This window comes from Diabrotica undecimpunctata, chromosome 3 (genome assembly GCF_040954645.1).
Source record: "Diabrotica undecimpunctata isolate CICGRU chromosome 3, icDiaUnde3, whole genome shotgun sequence".
Lineage (NCBI taxonomy): Eukaryota > Metazoa > Arthropoda > Insecta > Coleoptera > Chrysomelidae > Diabrotica > Diabrotica undecimpunctata.
In genome coordinates, this window is record NC_092805.1 from 5,278,349 (window position 1) to 5,299,285 (window position 20,937).

The window sequence follows — 20,937 nt, forward strand, 5'->3', positions numbered from 1 at the left end:
TTTTCACTTTCTACTTTCAATTCATTTATATATTGTTTGATAAATTATAAATTTGAAGTTAATATTTTTTGGATTTTATTGTGCGATTCCAGATATCCACAAATATTTCTAATAGATATAAAAAGCATTGCATTCTTTTGCTGTTACAGTAATGATCACTTTCAAAAGTAAATGTGCCAATAAAATGGGTACCATAATTCTTTTTACAATTAAAAATATTAGAGAGTCTTAGAGTTAGTTGTAGATGGGAAACAATGTAAATTTTATAAAATCTGTATCTATAAAATAAAATCTTTCATAAATCTGTTAAACCTCATTCACAATCATTTCTCTCACCTTCACAAAGTCACAACTTATTTCAAATATTCTATTATGAAACATAAATAGACCTCTCTGTGTAATTGGTCTGAATCTGATCTTTCTTCTTGATACTTAACTTAATGCAATGAAAAACGAACCTGTTGTCCTTTATGGTCCGAGAAACCCAGTTCACATACTCCAGGAATCCAGGAAAATGTTATCAAGACAGTTTTCTCCTATCAAGATCAATACAACTACAGTACATCTTGTACTGTAGTTGTAATACAAAATTTAACATTGAAGTCACCTGCCAAGACAGTGGGTCTCCCCATACCAATACTTTCCAAAAGTCCACCTAAAGATGTTAAATAGAGCCAGATGAGCTTAATACTTACATTTACCTTCTTTAAAACAATCATACACAATATTCAATACACTTTTCTAACTTAAAATTCACATTACAATTAAACACATTAAAATTCAAATTCTCCCCACCCTAACAAAAATACATGTTCCTCCTCCAACTGAATCCAATCTGGCTGAAAAAGCTGCCAGTTTAAAATACCTGTAAGTGGACTGCCTGAATCTCCTCTTCCTTCAGTCAATGTTCCATTATACAAAGAACATCAATTTTCTTATCTGCCATAAAAGCCTCCAGTACCAGTCAGTTCATAAACTTTATTCCATAATGATTGCACATTTACACATAGAATCTTTAGGTTAACATTTGTTTCATGTATGGTATGTGGGATTTTAAGGGCACCTTACTCTGGTTCAGTAGATTCAGAAAATGGTTAACAGTTACTCCATCAGGCCATATTTCTGAACATAAATACCTAGGATGGTCTTCCACTGGAACTGCTGATTTGAATGAGCTGCAATATTTGTCTCTTCTAGTTTTTATTCGCTCGCACTTGCAGTTAGCACCCAAATCACCGGAATGCAGAAAGTCCTCAATGTTTTCAGGTCAATCTCTGAAGCTAATCCAGTGACGAAGAGGAATGCCATTTTCTGTGCTGCCCTTAGTATATAATTTTAGTTTGAGCCCTTGAGTGGTTTAGGTTTATTTGTTTGGCTTAGATCATTGAACCGTTTTTTAAACTGTTTTCCATCCATTATTTTCGTTACTAACCTCGTCCGTGTGTTGATATTGTTGTGCGTCATATATCAGTGGCGTGCCTGGAATATGTTTATCATGTTTTGTGCTTATCAGGTTTTGTGTGGCTAACAGTTGGTACATTTTGAATATTTGGATTTTCGATCATCTTGTCAATGGTGTTTTCTGCTTGCTGCACTTGCACCATAGTTAAAGCAGCTCTAGTGGCGCAAGTATCGTGCGGCACAGTTGGCTCATTTAGCTCGTTGGTCTATTAATTTATTCTCATCAATATTATAATATCTTCTCCGTTCAACTGCCATCGATTATTTATGCAACATTGGAAGCTAGTCTCACCAAATTTTGGCAATTCTTTCGGCGGTGATGATGGAGTTGCTGATGTGATCCATACTGAATCTTCACAGTATTGTAAACCATGAAATTGGTATGGTTGTCAACGATACAAATGTAATTTTGATTGTTACTTTAGTGACAGATTGTGTTTTATTTGTTATTATAGGGGGTAGCAAAAAAGTTGTTTACAAAAATAAGAGGTATGCTTGTTTTTTGTTAATAAATAAACAATGTAATGCTATTATAAAACACCAAACGGAACGCAAACAATAAAGTCTAAAAAATATCAGCCATTGTCAATTTAAAAATAAAACGATTTTTTATCTACTTAAATGAAGTTGAATCTTCTGATATTAACTTACTCTGTTAATATATATAAAGAACTTGTAACCTGAGCCTCAACAAAGAAAAGTCAAAAGTGGTCAACAACAACAATCCTTTGGTGAGTATCAAATTAGGGAAGGTGACAGTTATAGAATATTTGTCAGCTTTGAGACATGCAGGTAAAATATGATTTGTTCTGCCTTAATTTTAAAAGTGCATTTTTCGGATAAGGCGACAAGGAACACTTAGTAATTTAACTTATTCTTTTTATTTTTTTTTTGCTATTAGTCATTTTTTTTCACAGTTTTTGTTAAATGTTTTACAAAAGAATTAAAAAAATAGTACTCAAATCTATACTTTCCTGTTGACTTAGTAAAAACAGTCAATGGTTTTAAAACTGTTTTTCGTCTCAGTTAAAATTTTGACAAATTATTTCTGAAATAATTTTTTATAGTACACACCATTTTTATTTAATTTTTTAAAATACAATACATTTGTAATTTACTATTTATATTAGGTGTTTTCCTTGTTATTATTGTGTTGTTTCTCTGATTTTTCTTTTCCATGCTGCCCTATCTTATGCAAAATGCCTGATCTGTCTATTATATTCCTTGTTTTTCTGCCTCTTATGTAACTTGTCCATCCGATTATAATCGCATTCCTGACTGTACTTTTTTGCTAATCTATTGTCATTCATTCTATGTATATGACCAAGCCATCATAGTAGCCCCTCACTTGTTGTTTCTATTTGATTCATTTCTAATTTTGCTGTTACTGTGGTATTTGTGGTAAGTGTCTAGAATTTCTGACTGATTTTCAGATTTACCAGGATTATTTTAGCGAGGTCGTTAGATACTTTGCGACAGATTTAATAGAGCTAATTATACTGACGGATTCGGCAACAGCGCGTTGTGTGAAATAAATGTGTGATAAATTCTCACCTGTGTGTATCCCGATTTTCTGAAAAAGTAGTGAGAAATAACTTTAATAATAATATAATATATTAATAAAAAACAAACTCTACGAAATACAAAAAAGTGACATTTGAGAAATTTGACAAAAGATAAGGAAAGGCGTCTTGACCAAATTGAATGCGGCGTTGCCGGTTGTTAAAATATGTTTAAAAATTTAAGAAAGTGGGGAAAATGCAGAAATTATTCTAACAAATGAAAAAACATGAACTAGATATCTTAGAACTTCGGAAAATAAGATGGAAAAACGAGGGGAAAATAGAAAAGAAAAACTTCATACTGTACTACTCAGGAGAAAATAAGCAGACAAATAATGAAACTGCATTTATGAAACATTGCTTATTGCTTGAGATGTTTTATCTTTTACTTGCCCTAATGTATTCGCCTCACGTTTTATATTCTTGACATGATTATATATCATTAATCATCTCGTTTGCTCGACTTTTTATTAACCTTTCAGTAGAAGCAGTTTAATTTTGTGTATCAGTAGTCGCACACAGTCTACTACACTGGTCATCAAAATAGTCCTCTGGATGCAGACATATTTTGTTTATTTAAAATGTTTATTTATGTAGCACAAAAAATAGTCCACAATGTTTGTAAATTTGATGTACTTATTCTCATTTTTACTAAACAAATTACAATTAATTTAAAATTGGAACATAACATATCAGTCTTCAAGAACTATCTTAAACAAAAATAAAACATTATTTCATTAAGACTTATAAATATAAGAGATGGCATCATAAAAAAATATAAGAGATGGCAAAAACATAATTAAATTAAGCCGGAATATTGTTACAGTCATTGCAAATTGGATTTATATATTCTAAACAAAGATACTTTTTACAAATCGAACAAACATGTTTTTTTTTCGATTCTTTTTACATCCACACTCACCACACCTCCCAATTGCTCCCGGAGTTCTTTGAACTGGCACGACATCTTCATCCAAATGACAGATGTCCTTTATTCGAATCCTTATTGTCCTGGGTATATAGACATTTTGGCTTCGATTCTTCTGGTGGTTGTACATAAGGCTAAATGTTAAATTTGTCAAAACTTCTCGTCGGGTCTTTCTGAAATTTGGAATGTTACAATTGTAAATAACAGGAATTTATTGCTGTAATATTTAAAAGACTTACAAAACAATCATAGGTCATCTTCTACTACAATGTGCCACATCATATTGTACGCATACTTTATCTAAGGTATTAACTCCGCTTTTTGTGCTGTTATATGCAAATACCATTTCAGGTTTTCCAGTTACAGCATCAACGTCATCTCCATGGTGTATAGTGGAATATCAGAACGTTTTTGTTTTTTTTAGTTTATATGACACTAGTGTTTCTCTTGAACCAAATCCAAATGTAGAGCCAATAGGTCGCCCTTGATTGTTTGGAAAAATATGCAGGAATTTCTCTTCTATTTACTCTTAATATTCCCAAGAGAGTTAAACCATTTTCCTTCAAGCTTATACCAAGATACGCTGGTGTACCAATTGTCGGAGGTAACATTTCTCTTAGATCCGTAGATGTTGACAGGCCCGTTCCGCCACTGACTTGGTACTAGTGTCTAGATAGTATGGACTACTCACTTACTGGTATAAAATATCTTCGCATCAGACAGTACAAATATTTTTATACCGTATGTATTGGATTTACTTGGTATGTACTGACTGAACGAGCACCGTCTTCTAAAAGCCTCCAATTTTTCGTCCACGGTTACGTATTGCGAATAAGAGAAACATTTTTTTTCTGATTTTCGTTCCACTTGGTAATAAGATGTCTTATTGGCGCTAATTTATCCAAAACGACTCTATCATGCCTTGTATTGATATCATCAGTTCGCATGTACCTTAGTAAATTTCTAAATCTCGTAATGTTCATTGTCAGTCACTGTCACATTGCCAAGCCACTGTTGAATTTGGTAATAGCATCTTTTTGAATGCTCATCTAAGGCATCAACAGTGGGCAGAAGGGATGATAGCTTAACTGCACAGTTTTTCGTTGTAGCTTTGATGAACTGTTCGTACCGCATCTGCTCGAGAAAAGCTTCCAAATCTTTTATTTTTTTTTTTAACTTAGTAAGCTGCGTGTCTTTAACAGTTCCGTACAACATTATTGCACAGTATCTGCCAGCATCTAAAATATCTTCAAGCTTAGCAGTACTACTGTAAAAAATTTCGGCATGTTCCCTCATGTCAGGTCTTTTTTGAAGAATATCAAAAAAAATTTTTTTACCTTTATTGTAAAAAGCAGATACAGTATCACAGCCAGTAAAAGCATGGGAAAAAGCTATTAATTTTGAACTATCTGGGTACCCTATTTCAAAACATTAATTGGTTTTTTTAACGTATTTCCTTCATTTGTAACGATAGAGTGTTTCTTCAAAAACGATTTTGTAGAGGTTTTTAAGAGCTACAAGGATCTGTAAATAAAATCTTTTTGGAACCCTTGGTTTTTAAATGGGGTGAGTTTAAAGGGCTCGAAAAAGATGGTGCTTGATCGTAAATCGATGCTTTAAACGGCTATATCTCGCCAAATATTCATTGTACAACAAATCTAAATAAAGGAAAATTTTAGTCATTAAAAAAGCTACAGTCTAGTACATTTTTATTTTTTTCATATATTCAGTATTTTCGGGGATAGAAATTGTAAATCGTTTCTCGCTTTAAGCTGTACTTTTTCTAAAACTAAGCATTTTAAATGGGTCAAACTTCTTGGACGTATTAACAATGCGTGTACAAAGAGAATTTTGAAGAGTGTACAAGGAAATTTTCATCGATTTTTTCGTAAAAAATGAGGTATTGACCTTATTTTCATCATAACTCACTCAATTTTTGAGCTAGTCTTTTTTTTATGATAGGTCTATTTATGCTCTTTAAAAAAGGTTCTATGAGTTTTCTTCCAAAAATGCATAATTTTCCCGATATTTGACTTTGAATCTTTCAAATTTGGCATTTGAAGAAAACCGCTGAACATTGATAGGCCGTATTTCGGTTCCTATTATATCGCAAAAACATTTTTAAAAATGAATTGTATTTGTCTTTTTAAAAGCTACAAATTTGTTTTCTACAATTTTTTTGATAAAATGCACCATTTTCGAGTTATTCGCGAAAAATCGTTTAAAAACGTCGATTTTTTCGTCTAAAAGTTGTTACTTTCAATCGCGAATAACTTGCAAAATATCAGTTTTACAAAAAAAATGTATAGAACATTTTTTGTTTAGAATCACTTTTTTAATCGAAATCTGTGGTTAAAACGTAAAAAAAATTTTTCACCCCCGAGATGGGGTGGCAACCACCTCCAAGGCTTTGGCGCACTTTGGTTCGATATAGATTTTGATCCTTAGGCTATTACCTACCTTCTGTTAAAATTTCAAGTCAATCCACGCAGGACGAAAAAATTGCTAGGTGAAATGCTTCATTTCCTGGACTAAGTCACAAAATTCTATTACTTCTCTAGACGCACACGGTCCACTGCACCGGTTTTACAAATTACATTTGATTATCAACACTGCAATGATACACAGTCGATAAATGTTTAATGTACCGATCAAAGAAGGTACAGAGCCGAAGAAACTCGAAAACTTCCGATTGGTTTTAGAATTGACCGTCATTGAGTCCCACCCGTCTCCTAGACAAGCTGCGTCTACTGAAAGGTTAATTGTCATATTTAACTGTTTTATTTTTTTACTGTACACCGAGCAGGGAGAAATTGGTTTTCTGTGTTAAAGTTGTAGCTGAAACCGCCCGGATCTAATGTAATAATACTGGAGGAAAGTCATTATTTAGGAGCAAGGGGTCGGTTCTTTTCGATTTTAAGTAGTTAAGGGAGAATCAGGTCAAATATTTATTTGACGAAGACTATGACTATTCTGATTTTTCCATTGAATGTAAAAGTATATTCTTGCAATCACGCAAATTGCTTACACGCGAGAGACGTGTATCAAGGACTATGACGTTGGACATTTCAAGTTACAAAGTAAACAATTATCTGATTTTTGAATAGTACACAATATTCCAAATAATTATAAAATAATACATAACCCTTAAAGAAAAAAGAAATGAAAAACGCCTCTACCACGTTTCCCTATCTTTACAAATCGTTTCGAAAAATTCTCAAAATATTTATTGAAAAAACTTCTTACAAATAATCGTGCTACCGAAAAGTGTGTATTTGTTCGTATGCCTTTTAGTAAACAAGCAATTGAGTTAAAGTTTACAAAAATCCTAGACAAATACGACCGTTTTTTGATTACCTAAGTGTTCTTTTAACGATTCCACTTCATTATATAAAAATTCATTGTTATCCTGTTCGCTAGATGATTTGGTAAATCCAGCAATAGGTAAGAGAGTCTTTTTCCTCCAGGACTCTGATGCTGAAATGAGATCGTCGTCGAAGTATCGAGACCGAGATCGTGACGATAAACGCTCCAGTCCTAGGGGAAGCAGAGACGTGAGAGATAAAGATAGGAGGGACGATAGGTCAGACAGGGATAGATACGGCGGAAGAGATAGGAACGACGATCGATCCAGCAGGTAATAAATTTGTTTAATTTCTTAACTATTACAAAGACTAATGTAAACTTATTTGTATAAACTTCTTAAACAATTAATCTTTTGTCTTCTTGGGCGATGAAACATTTTTGAAGTTATACTTCTATACGCGCGGTCGACGTTGGAAATTTGCACGGGAGTGAATCGGTGAAATCATTACATATGTAAGATATGAGTAAGAGAGAGACAGAAGATATATTTTCTCTCTCGAGAATAAAATGTTCCTTTTGTAAACATATTTATTATGTGGCAGTGTATTGTATTGTATTTTTATATTAATAACAAAATTAACAATGAATTTTACTGTAGAGTATGTGTAAAAAAAATTTTTTGCATTCAACTCCTTTTATACATATATGAAAATAATATTGATTCAATCCTTCATTTACTTACTATACTCCTATTACAGGTCAAATGTTTATATACAGCAAACGATGCACCATATACCTGTATACGTAATTCTTTTTCTCTTTCTGCTCTCTCTTACCTATAGCATTACATATGTAATGATTGTGCAGATTGTCTCCCATATAAATTTGTAACGACGAACGCTTGTATAGAAGTATAACTTCTACCGGCAGTCTCACTGGACTGCAATACCCGTTTTTTTTATGTGCATTACTTTGGGGACCAATGTTTACTTTGGAAAATATAAACGAGATGCACTTAAAATGCATTTTTGTTATGCACCGATGCAATTTATTATTTATCACATGGGTTCCAGTCCATCACTGCAACAATTTCGACGATCGTAATTTCCTCATATATACGTCTTAGTTTGGTTAGTATAATTCCACTGCCAGTACCTTCACGTGAATCGTACTTGGCGATTACTCTAGAAATTGGCACATTGGCAGGAGAATTAACACGGTTTTAGCCCATGGAACTTACTGGAGTGATCAGTATGGCCGTAAAGCTTGAATGTTTTGAAACCCCTAGAAACCTCTAGAAACTGCTTTATGTATATTAATAAAATATTATATTATAGAAATATATACTTATACAATAAGTACATATTATCTATATAAATTTTAATGGGGAGCAGTAAAAAATCTGTAATTTTTTTCTGGACACCAGTCTCGACGTGCTGATCAAACGCTCTTTCTCTTATACGCCTCAGCATCATAATCTCCTCATGTTGTCTTCTGCCCAACTAATGGCCTTGCTCAGAGCTTTAACAGCTTCATCAGCAGAAGTTTTTGAAGCAGGTGGTTCATTGTCGAGATCCTCCTCTTTCGTTTCTTCATTTTGAATGGCCCTTACAATTTCTTCATCCGTGAGCATATCTTGGGTGTCAATTTCTTTGTCATAGCCACCTGATGCTCATTCTCGAACCTCAGATTCAGTAAATATTGTCGTGTTGTCTTGAGCCAGCTGAGCGACAAGAGGGCTTAAAATGATATCTTTTGTTGAAATTGAAAACGACGTCCTTGAGATAACTTTCTTCAAAGCTACTACCAGATCCGTTCCACTTTGCTCGTCAGCAAGAATGGTGGAGAGTGAAGCTTTTCGATAGCGCAGTTTTGTATTCTGGATGACATTCTGGTCCATTGGTTGAATCATAGCTGTAGTGTTGGCTGGTAAGAACATGGCAAAAATTTTATCATTTTCACTACGAAGTTCATCAGCGGATGTATGACCAGGGCAGTTGTCCAGCAGCAACACTGCCTCCTGAGGGACTTTTTTGCCGTTTTGCACTTTTTTGTCCTCGATACATACGGGAAGATCAACAGATTTGAATGCACGAGGCTCGTTAGCCATCCCCACAACAAGCAAACGAAGTTTGTGAGTCCCTGAAGCATTTGCACAAGGTATAAAGGTGATTCTTGCTTTCATAATTTTTCGACCAGGAGCGTTCTTTTCTTGAGATGACACCAATGTCTGGTCTGGTAACATGCGCCAAAATAATCCACTTTCATCTGCATTGTAAATTTGCTCAGGTATCAAATTGTTTTTAATCAGAAGTTCTTCAAATGCAGTTCGGAAGGCTTCGATGCAGTTGGCATTACTCGAAAGTTTCTCATCAGTAATTTTGAGATGTCTAACTCCACGACGTCGTTTGAAGTTGTCCAACCAACCCTTACATACGCTAGGAGCTTGGTGATTTGGTGACATTTCACGATGGAAATGACGGACTTTTTCACACAACATTTCACCACTCACCAGAACATGCTTTCTCCGCTGTTGTAAGAATCACATGAACAACGCACTTTCTACCTTCAGATATTCGGGGGTTTTGATGGTTTTCCTCTTTCCTGGACCGCTTTCCGTTTCGCTGACGAAGTTTTTGATCTTTTCTTTGTTCTTCTTAATGTCCGTAAGGGTAGATTTGCCAATACCGAACTGTTTTGAAATGAAAGTGTAGCTAGGTTCCTTACTGTATCAACTTGAGAATGTTGGTGTTTTATTCGAGAGTTAAAGTCACGTGTTTACGTGGAGCCATCGTGATACGAAAGTGCTAAGAGAACTAAATAATATGTAGGTGGGCAAGGAAAGTAGAAAGCAATGTTCGTCATGTTGATTTATGTCGATTCAATCATGAGGATGGCAGGGGGAGTCGCGCGGGCCCGTTCAGGCTACCGCGTCATTCGGACGACCTTGGGTTCGGATTAACGCGACTGTACTGTAGTACTAAATTGGTACTAATTTCCGTTACTCTGATAATACTACCTACTAATTTGCGGTTTTCTTTCCGGTTTTTCTTTGACCTGTAAGTCAAATTTTCCTGAGATTAATTCGGTTTCCACTAATCTCTCTTACAGGTACAGAGATGATGATAGATCGAGACATCGCGATGACAAAGATGACGATAGATCGAGACATCGTGATGACAAAGATGACGATAGATCGAGACATCGTGATGACAAAGAGGACAAGTATAGAAGTAAAGATGACGATAGAGGCAGAGATAGATCTAGAAGTCGAGATGATGACAGATCGAGGGATAGGAGGGATGATCGAAGAGACAGGTATTCATTTCCACACATATAGTAATATTATTAATTTCTTTGTTCTAGTCGTAATATACAGCTTCATTCTTGAAAATTTGCACGCTAGATTCACCCGAAAGTAGTTTATAGGCATCCTATAGCATGGCAAACCACATATTTTGCACAAGCATTACAGTTTTTCTGAGTTTACAATTCACAAATTGCAAAATGTATAAGGGACTTATTTACCTTAACCTTGTTTAGTGTTATTTATGTACACATAGGCGTGTTTAAGCCCTACAATCCTTTGGACAACATTTTACTTAGAATTTTACGATGCTTTGTGTGTTTGTCAAAACTTTAAAGCGGGTTTTTCTTTTGTCCTGTCTTATTATAATTATTTGTTCAACTAGATTTCCCTGTATGGTTTTTTGTTTTGCGTCTTCATTGGCCTTGTACTTTATTAATGGAACTAATAGGTAAAAAGTTGCTGCTGACTCTGTAGTATTGTTTTTATTATTAAATTCTTTATGTGCTGTTTTTCCTTTTGACCCTGGTACTTTTCTTTTAACACTTTTCATACAATTATTCAATGTTTCTATTTTTTCTTATAATCAGTCTCACTGTTTAATTTCTTAAGACATAGTCGGGATGATAGATACAGATCAGACAGAGACAGAAGAAGAAGCAGGTCTAGAGATAGAGATAGAAGACGTAGCAGATCGCCGAGACGTTCGAGATCGAGAGAAAGACCTGGCAGAGGAGGTTTCCAAAGAAGATTTGATAGAGGAGGCAGAATGAGTAAACCAGGTAAGAAAAACTATTATATTTAATCCGTTGTGCGTTGTAGCGAGTGATCAAATGAGCTTTTTAATATTTTGAGCAATAGTACGGAACTTGTTCATAAACAAAAGTTTCTAATTGCTAAATGCTTGGGCGTAATATGGGGCCGTTGGGGATGGAAACATTTTGACGAACGTGGGAAAAACGGCGACCTTAATGATTGTGCCAGGTGTGGCACGTGTGCTAGTGAGTTATAAAAATATATATAAAAAAATATATTTATGAGCATAATATACATATATATATATATATATATATATATATATATATATATATATATATATATATATATATATATATATATATATAAGAAAAAAGAAGTACTTGTGACTCGTTGGGAACAAATATATAACTGTTTTGGATGGGTTGGAGTCAATAAAAGGGCTATTGGTTAACTATTTTTTTTATTCTCGAGCTTTCAATTGTGTTTACAATTATTATCAAGAGCTAAAAAAGACAAAATACTTACAAGGTTGAACTAAAAAGAAAAAACAATTTTTGTTAACTTACCAAATAAAAATTTGTTTAGTAAGTAAAAATTACTGCTAATACATCTTCAAAATATTTAATATAAAAATGCTTTTATCCAATAAATGTTTCTCCGAAAATTTTTATAATTTTGAAAACATTTTTTTAATACAAAAATAATTGAATTTATAAATAAGTTCAAATAGCAACCAATTACAAATAGCCTCAATGTCATAAATGCCAACATAAAATTTTTATTTCTGACAATTATATTGCCAAAAGTAAAATTTCGTTTAAACATTCTTTTTTGTTTAGTAACAAAAAGAAGAAGATTTATTCACCGTTGACAGATGTCTGAAAGAATGTAATAGATATATGGAGAATTAAATATGACATTTTACAAGTTTTATATATAAATCATAAAGAAAGAATATAATTATAAATTTTGCTTAAATTTTGAATTTCTGATCTTTTGTTTAAATTGTTATCACTTTTGCTAATACAAACCATTTCCAAAAAAGTCCTTTTAAATTTATTACTTTCACTACATAAAATTTTAATGTTATCAAAATCCATAATATGGTCTTTATCGATTACATGCTCTGCCAAAGCATAAGATGGTTTTTTAATTCCGCAATCACTTTTGTGAGAAATAATGCGATTTGAAAGATTTCTTCCGGTCTCACCAACATATTCAGCCTCACACTGAGTACAACTAATGCTGTATACTAAATTCGTTTTTTCAAATTTGTCTATAGGATATTTAGTTTTAGAATATAAAGATGAAATAGTTTTGATGTTCTTTGTTGCTATTTTTATATTGTCAATAACCTTTAGTGTTTGTATTAATTTAGGTGTTAATGATGGTATAAAAGGTAGTGAATGATAATAGATGTTCTGATTGTTAGATACAATGTTTTGAGATTGAGCAAAAAATGGTGTTAAATTATTTATATTACCAATATTAGAAAAAAGCATCCTATGTAGCATATCTGGAGGATAAGAGTTTTCAATTAGAATATTTTTTAATAATTGAAGATCTTCTTGTAGATAATCTGGATGAGAAAGTTTTAAAACACGTTCTTTTAATCCTGTTATAAGGTTCATTTTCATCTTATTTGGATGGTGAGAGTAATAGCTTATAATAGTTTATATATAATAGTTGTGAAATAAATCGATTTAATTACAAAAAACTAGTTTTTTTCTATCAAAGGCTAGTTTTATATCAATCCACCCTCGTAGTAGTAATTTTTTAATCCAAATATAAATTATTGATCAAGAATAATTTCTACTATGATTTGAGACGTCGCATACAAAAATTGTCAATACAGAATTATCGTAGCTTGGTGGTTTAGTAGTAAGAGTCTGTGAGTGTGAGTTGTAAAAATTTCTGCGACTAGCAACAGCGTTGTTACTTCAAAAATATATACCTCTTGAAAAAACAGATAGTAATTCGCGTTTATTTTTAGGTTTTGATCCGAAAAACCCTTCTCAAAATCCTCAAGAAGGCGACAGTAGCCAAAACAAAGATAGATTTTTCATGCCTGGCATTACTGGACGGTTTAGAGACCAGATCGAAAAACGTAAAATGTTATGGCAAAAGAAAGAACCAGAACCGGAACAGGCTGGACCCGCAGTGCCTATTCGACAAAATCCAAAGCACCAAGCGAACGCTCCAAGGGCAACTAAGTTGTGGGAGGCGACCACTTTTGCACAGGATACAGACGGTAAGGTTATTTTTATACTGTAAATTTTATGTTATACCACATTTCTTAATGTTTAACAGCACGGTAATCTCATTATATATTCAAAATTCTAATTCCAAAGCAAAATACAATAGAGTAATATAGATTAAATATTGTGTAAATTTGTGCTAAAGGATGAATATTAAGGTATTAAGATAATATATTAGTATTTATTAAGTTAACCTCCTGTTTACATGAGATACAATTCACGGTATATACCATCATCCTCCTCGCTCTTTTTTTCCAGTTCTGTCAAATAAATCTTGTTTATCCAAACAACAGCAAAGTTTTCTTTCTTCTTCCTATTCTTCCTCTGTTTAAGCAATTCTACTTGTTCATTGGCGGATTAATACATCTATGGAAGGTTGTCACTCCATCTTTTGCGCGGTCGTCCGATACTTCTTCTGCCGATTGGTGACTTATCTCTTTTGACTACTATTGGCTATTTGGCTATTTTGACGACACGGGTCTCCTCCATACTGTTTATGTGGTTATTCAATTTTTTTTATCTATTTTGTATCACACACTGAGGTAGCGGGTAGGAACTCCTTTTGGATAGTCCTATCAGGGAAAGTGAATCAATCCTTGCCTTCCGCAGATTCCAGGTGTTTCCTGACCCGGGAAACTAGTACCTGCTAAGGGTCCCTTGTCCAGGGCTACGGATGAAGTCCACAACGGCATTCAGGGCGGAGAAGAAGGTCTTCACAACGGTCTGGAGGACGGAAGTGGCAGCCCCCGATTTTAGGGCTTGTTTAAAATCGAAGGGTAGGTGAGACTCTCTAGCTGTAGTGGAAGCAACTCGCATAGGAGAAGGATACTCTGATGTAAAATCCCTGGCCCTCCAGGTTGGGGGTTGAGGCACCGGGCCAACTCCTCGGTACTCATAAAACACGTAAAATGTTAAGAAGCCTAACCAAAGCCTCGGAACAAAAGATTGGAAACACAGTAGACGAAAACAGCAAAGAAAACGGTTAATGAATTTTTGTACATGGAATGTACAAGGTATCTCCCGAAAAACACCAGAAATCATGTCAAAACTCAAAAATGCAGAGATAGATATCGCGTTACTTACAGAAACTAAAAAGAAAGGTATGGGTTCTGAAAAGTGGGGTTACTATGACCTGTTCTATAGTGGAGTAACTAAAGACCAAAGAGCACAACAAGGTGTTGCTATTGTTATTCGCAAAACTTTAAGAAGACATATTACCTCTTGGGAAGCAATAAATCAGAGATTGATAAAAATGAACATCACGATAAAAGGAAGCAGAATAGCCATACTAGGTGTATATGGAATTAATGAGGACGCATTGGTCAACAGTAAAGATACATTTTTCGAACAACTGAACGATGAAATTATAAAAGTAGGAACATCTAGGGAGATCATACTTCTAGGAGACTTCAACAGCAGAGTTGGATGGAAATTGAACAACAAAGTGGTAGGAACACACGGTGAAAATACCAGAAATGATAATGGAACCAGATTAATAACAAAATGCACCCAAAATAACTTAAAAATATTAAATGGATTTTATCCACATCGCGATATACACAAATACACGTGGATACAACAGATCTGAAATCTATAATAGATTATAGCATTGTAAGACAGAGAACTAAAATTAAAATACAAGATGTTCGAGTAGCCAGAGGGCCATCATGTGGCACCGATCTTCATTTGCTAAAAGTTAAAACGATACTTCCAAACAGGTACGAAAAAGAAAAAGAGCACATCGAGTCAAATCAGTTAATAAAACAAGTACGCTACAACCTAGACAGTTTAAACCATGAGAGTGTAAAGCTACTGTATAAAAAACGATTAGACCAGAAATTAGAAATGGGTAATTTCGAAAATACCGAAGAACACTACGAACACATCAAAAGGGCGATTCATTTAGCAGCAGAAGAAGCACTGGGGAAATGTGACGAAAATCATAAAGGAATAAAACCATACTGGTGGGATGAAGAAATAGAGAAGGAAATTAAAGATAAACGTCGGAAATACCAAACATTCTTAACAACAAAAACAGAAAACGATAAAACAATTTACAAAGAAGCACAAGCCAAAGTAAGAAAAAAGATCACTCAAAAAAAGAACGAATCATGGGAACAGAACTGCCAAAAGATCAACACCTACATAGGAGGTAGAAGAAGCACAGAGAGTTGGAGATTGATTAAAAGTATGAGAAATAATAAGAAAAAAGACGTTATATCACCAATAACAGCAGAAAAATGGGAAGAATATTTCAAAAAATTACTAACAGAACAAAGACCAGAATTTGCTAACATGGAAGACAACACGATAGGTATACGTATAAATTCATCACCATTACAAATAAGTAAATCAGAGATGGAAGAAATAACCAAATCCCTGAAAAATGGAAAATCCCCTGGTCCTGGTGACATCCCTGCAGAATTAGTGAAAGCCGGTACAGACAAACTCCAGGAACAGTTAAGAAAACTCTTTCAAGACTGCTTGAATGGAGCCGAATTACAAAAAGAGTGGAAATTATCTATCATGTCAACTATCCACAAAAAGGGCAGCAAGGATCAGTGTGAAAATTACAGAGGAATTGCGGTAAACAGCACAATAAGTAGGATGTATGGGAAACTTATTAAGAACAAAATAGAAAATGACTATAGAGATTACGAAGCAGAGGAACAAGCTGGTTTTAGAGCTGGGCGATCCACAGTAGACCACCTGTACTCTATTACGCAAGTTATTGAAAAAAAAAAACAGCCGTCAATAAAGAAGTTCACCTGATGTACGTAGGCTTACAAAAAGCATATGACAGTGTACCCCTAAGTAAACTATGGTCAACCCTACAGCAAACCAACATTAAGCATGGTCTTATCAAAGCAGTCCAAAGTCTGTATAATGGAACGACTGCAAAAATTAAAACTGGATCAAGGATATCTGAAGGATTTAAGGTCACGAAAGGACTAAAGCAGGGTTGCTGTATTTCGCCTACCCTTTTCAAAATTTATCTGGAACAAGCACTCAAGCTGTGGAAAAGAAAATGTAATGGCATGGGAATTCCTCTCAATGACGAGACTACACTGTAGACCTTATGTTTCGCTGATGACCAAATACTGATTGCTCAGGATCATGACGACTTGAGTTATATGACTCGGAAGCTAATAGAAGAATATAACAAATGGGGTCTCGAAGTCAACATTAAGAAAACTGAAGCCATGTGTATTGGAGGGACAAAACAGTCCATTATATTAGACGATGGGGTAGAAATTAGAAACTGTGATGAATACAAGTACCTGGGTATGAAGATAACTCAAGATGGAACACTCGATGCTGCTATAAAAGACAGAAACATACAGGGTAGAAAAGCCATATCCATGATGAACGGAATTCTGTGGGACCAAACAATATCTAAAGCGAACAAACAACTCATATACAACACCATACTTAAAAGTGTAATCACATATGGCAGCGAAGTTTGGCAAATGAAAAAAAGAACAGAGAAACTGTTACTAGCAACAGAAATAGACTTCTGGAGAAGAACAGCAGGAAAATCAAGAAGGGATCGGATACCAAATGAGAGAATACGTGAAATGATGGGAGTCAAGCATACAATAGTTGATGACATAAAAACAAAACAGTTAATATGGTACGGCCATGTACAGAGAATGCCAGATGACAGGATTCCAAAACAGATTTTGACGTGGACACCACAAGGGAGAAGGAAAAGAGGAAGGCCGAGAAAAAGCTGGAGAGAAGGAATTGAAAAAGAACTAGAGGAAAGAGAAATCCCTCCAGGCCTATGGCTGAATAGAGAAGAATGGCGGTTAGGAGTCGGAAGGCGTCGGAGAACGCTGTAAACCGATAGTAGTAGTAGTGTATCACACACTGTATGTTACATTTTCTTCTAATGTCTTCACTTCTCTTTCGATCTCTCAGCGTATTTCCTGTAATTCTTCTCAGTACTCTCATCTCTGCAGTTTCCAATCGCCTTTATGTTGTAGCTGTGTCGGGTCTTGTTTTCTGAGCATATTTCATTATTGGTCTTACACTGGCTTTATAAATTCTTGACTTCATCTCAGTGTTGTGTCTCATGTGTCTGTTTCGCCATATAGTGTTATTAAGGCATCCTGCCAGTCTATTTGCTTTTTGTACTTGATCTCTCACTTCTTTGTCCAGGCCTCCATAGCTAGACAGTGTAATTCCCAGGTATTTTATTTCCATTACTTGTTCAATACTGATGCCATCAATTTCTATCTTACATCTGGTTGGTTCTTTGCTGACTACTATTGTTTTAATTTTCTGAGATGAGATTTTCATATTAAATTCTTTAGCTCTTATGTTAAATCTGTTGTAACGAAATTATATTTTGCCTACCTCAGGGTAAGAATATAGGGTAGAAAATTGGGGACAGAAACTATGGGGGCGAAGATAGGGCAAGCAAAATAAACGCTACTATGCGAACGGCACTCAGGGGGTTGTTGGAGAGCTGGGGTCGTGGATAAGTTGAAATAAATGGGTCGGATTGGGGTATCTACACAATGAATGAAATAAAGGGGTTACTTACATAAATCTCCTGGACAAAATGAAACAAGATATGGCAGACAAGGTTACCTCTAGCTATTTTAATTTGGACGCCGCTTCTAAGAAAACTTCCTGCTGGATTTAGGAAAAATATCCTAAAATAAAAAATATATACAAGGGTTAGGAGATTTTCTAAAATAAAATAAACAAAGGATCAGAGAAACAAATCAAACGTTTATTTTTGTCTCATACAAACAACAGTTATCAAACATATAAATGGCACAAAAAATATACTACATAAATAGTTGCCAAATACAGAATAAAAAAACTTACATGTGTCCGTTTACAAACTCCGTTTACAAAGGGGTTGGAGATACTACAAAAACTTACAAATGTTACCGCACAGAGATTAACCTTTTTTTAAAACAAACAAAACAAATTAATATAGAAACAAATAAAGCTACCTGTCATATGTTAACATTAAATTAAAAAAAAAAAAACAATTAAAATGACAGCTAAGTTAAACCATAAAATTTACAATTTATTAAATATTACAATTCCTTTAATTTTTAATGAAAGCAATTATTAATAATTATCAAAAAAAGTCTGTCTTTACTTTAAAATTTAAAATGTTAATTGTTACCTTAATTTCACTTGTTTCACTTAACTTCAAAGAAAATTGTTACTTTCTCTGGGATTGGAGCTGCAAAGGACAAAACTCTCAACTCGAACAAAAGGAAACCATTTCCATACTTAGGCAGGGACGATTGAAACAGGAACTGGGTGGAGGAATCAAGCTGACGACGGGGACATCCTATATACTCATTTTACAAAATTTCTTCAGTGCCGGTGCACAAATCTTATAGTGATTACTCTGTTTTAAACTGCCATATTGCAAAGAGTATTATCACCTTAACCGGTCTTAAAACATAACACAAAGAAATTGAATCGACTCGCGATTCCTAATTACTCAAAACATATTTTCTGTCTCAGATCTATCGCTTGACTCCTCGATGCCTTACATTTTACAAATTTCAACGCAAAATAAATTCCCCTCGCGCCTCAAAGCTAGTTTTTGCCTACAAACTTAAAACAAACAATCTACCCTTTTTTGACCTCGTTCTTAGCAACGAACTGACAAAAAAACTTCTTGATTATTTACTTTTAAATTGGTTAACTGGAAATTTTTTACCTCACAATACATACAGAGAATAGGGGAATATTAATGTAAACAAAGACAAAAAAAATATTCTCAGTTAATACTTCTTAGAAAAACCGTATACCTGACTTGCAATATTATATTAGGGGACTCGAATGTAAACAAATGACAAAAACAACTGAATACCAAAACTTGATATTTAGAATCTCAACTTAAAATGCCATAATATATTGATCGTTTTTACATTCCCTTTTAAAAGACAAACGCAGATTTCCTGGTAATTTTTAATGCGTACTAACGAGATAAATGAACAGGGACGTATTATAAAATTTAAAACGCTACACTGTGGACTAGTCTTTGCAGACTATCTCATCTTGGGCTATCAGGATTGTGTCGTCTGCGTAACAGAGTATCTTTATTTCTTTGTTTCCCATTCTGTATCCTCTTCCTTTGTTAACGCTTTTGATGATTTCATCCATGATCAAATTGAAGAGCATGGGGATCAATGAATCCCCTTGTCTTTTTCCGCTGCCTATTTCTATAAGTTCTGTAAGTTGTCCATCTATTCTGACTTCAATTTTGTTGTTTTGGTAGATGTTTTCGATAGTTTTTATAATATAATGGGATTTATAATGGGAGCTTCTCTATTATACAGAAGATAGATTACATCTTTGAGTTTACTCTGTCAAATTCTTTCTTTAGGTCAACAGACACAGAAGTGCTGGTCTATTATACTCTAGTGATTTCTCAGTAATTTGCTTTATAACGAATATTACATCTGTACACGATCTTCCACTAGGAAAACCCTGTTGTTCATCTGCTAAACTTATCCTTTGATTTATTAGCACTTGTAAAATTTTTGTTTATACCTCTGTATTTAAGATTATACCTGTATATATATATATATATATATATATATATATATATATATATATACAGTAGACTCCCTCTATAACGAGAACTGAAATGGCAGACTAATTACCTCGTTATAAGCCGATCTGGTTATATCAGACAATAATAATACTGTGCATACAGATGAATCTGTAGTTTTCTAAACCATTAACTTCCTATAGTGAAGCCATTCGGAGCAATATAAGATGCTAATAAATATTGTTTGAATGACGTTTTTGAAAAAAAAGGTATTTACTTTTATTGTCAATGAAATATATTAAAACATAAAAGAGTTGTTTACTTTTATTATCAATGATATACGTTAAAACAAAAATCTGTACTTATATGTTTTTCCAACTACATAATGTATAAATAAAGCGTATTTTCAAGGATAACATAAACTATTGCTTCTGCAATTTTAAGAACTCTGTCATTTTTAACTGCTTTAAATGGTCCGGTATCATTCTATCATATTTTCTAAAGATGTGAAACAGTTGTATTTATTCATTGTAAAGAAGTTTATTGCGGGCTGCAGTTAAGTTTATTGAGGGGCTGTTTGAAAAGGTATTTATTTATAGCCACGACCGGACCAAAAACGTAAAAAACACGTTTTAGGATCTTATTTTTTCTCGTTATAACCAAATTTGCCTCGCTATAGACGGTTATAGTTCAATAGAAATTTCACGGGACATCTAATGTATCTCGTTATAAGCGAAATCTCGTAATAACCGTGTTCGTTATAGAGGGAGTATACTGTATACATTATATAACGGTATATACTGTATATAATACAGTAT

The 20,937-nt window shown here is 34.0% G+C and overlaps 1 protein-coding gene across 5 annotated transcripts in view; it reads left to right on the plus strand.

Annotated features, from left to right (window-relative positions):
* Positions 1 to 20,937, plus strand: part of LOC140436386 (uncharacterized) — a 39,587-nt gene that overhangs the window by 2,782 nt on the left and 15,868 nt on the right. For 3 of the 5 annotated variants that reach the window (XR_011950277.1, XM_072525142.1, XM_072525143.1), the window contains exons 3-6: positions 7,419 to 7,588; positions 10,369 to 10,575; positions 11,177 to 11,346; positions 13,317 to 13,574. Coding sequence is in view for 4 of the 5 variants with exons in the window: in XM_072525142.1 (XP_072381243.1) it covers positions 7,419 to 7,588; positions 10,369 to 10,575; positions 11,177 to 11,346; positions 13,317 to 13,574 (805 nt within the window). In the remaining variant the exon portion in view is untranslated. Of the gene's footprint in view, positions 1 to 2,131; positions 2,193 to 7,371; positions 7,589 to 10,368; positions 10,576 to 11,176; positions 11,347 to 13,316; positions 13,575 to 20,937 lie in introns of all 5 variants that reach the window. The other 2 variants (XM_072525144.1, XM_072525145.1) reach the window with 1 other exon arrangement.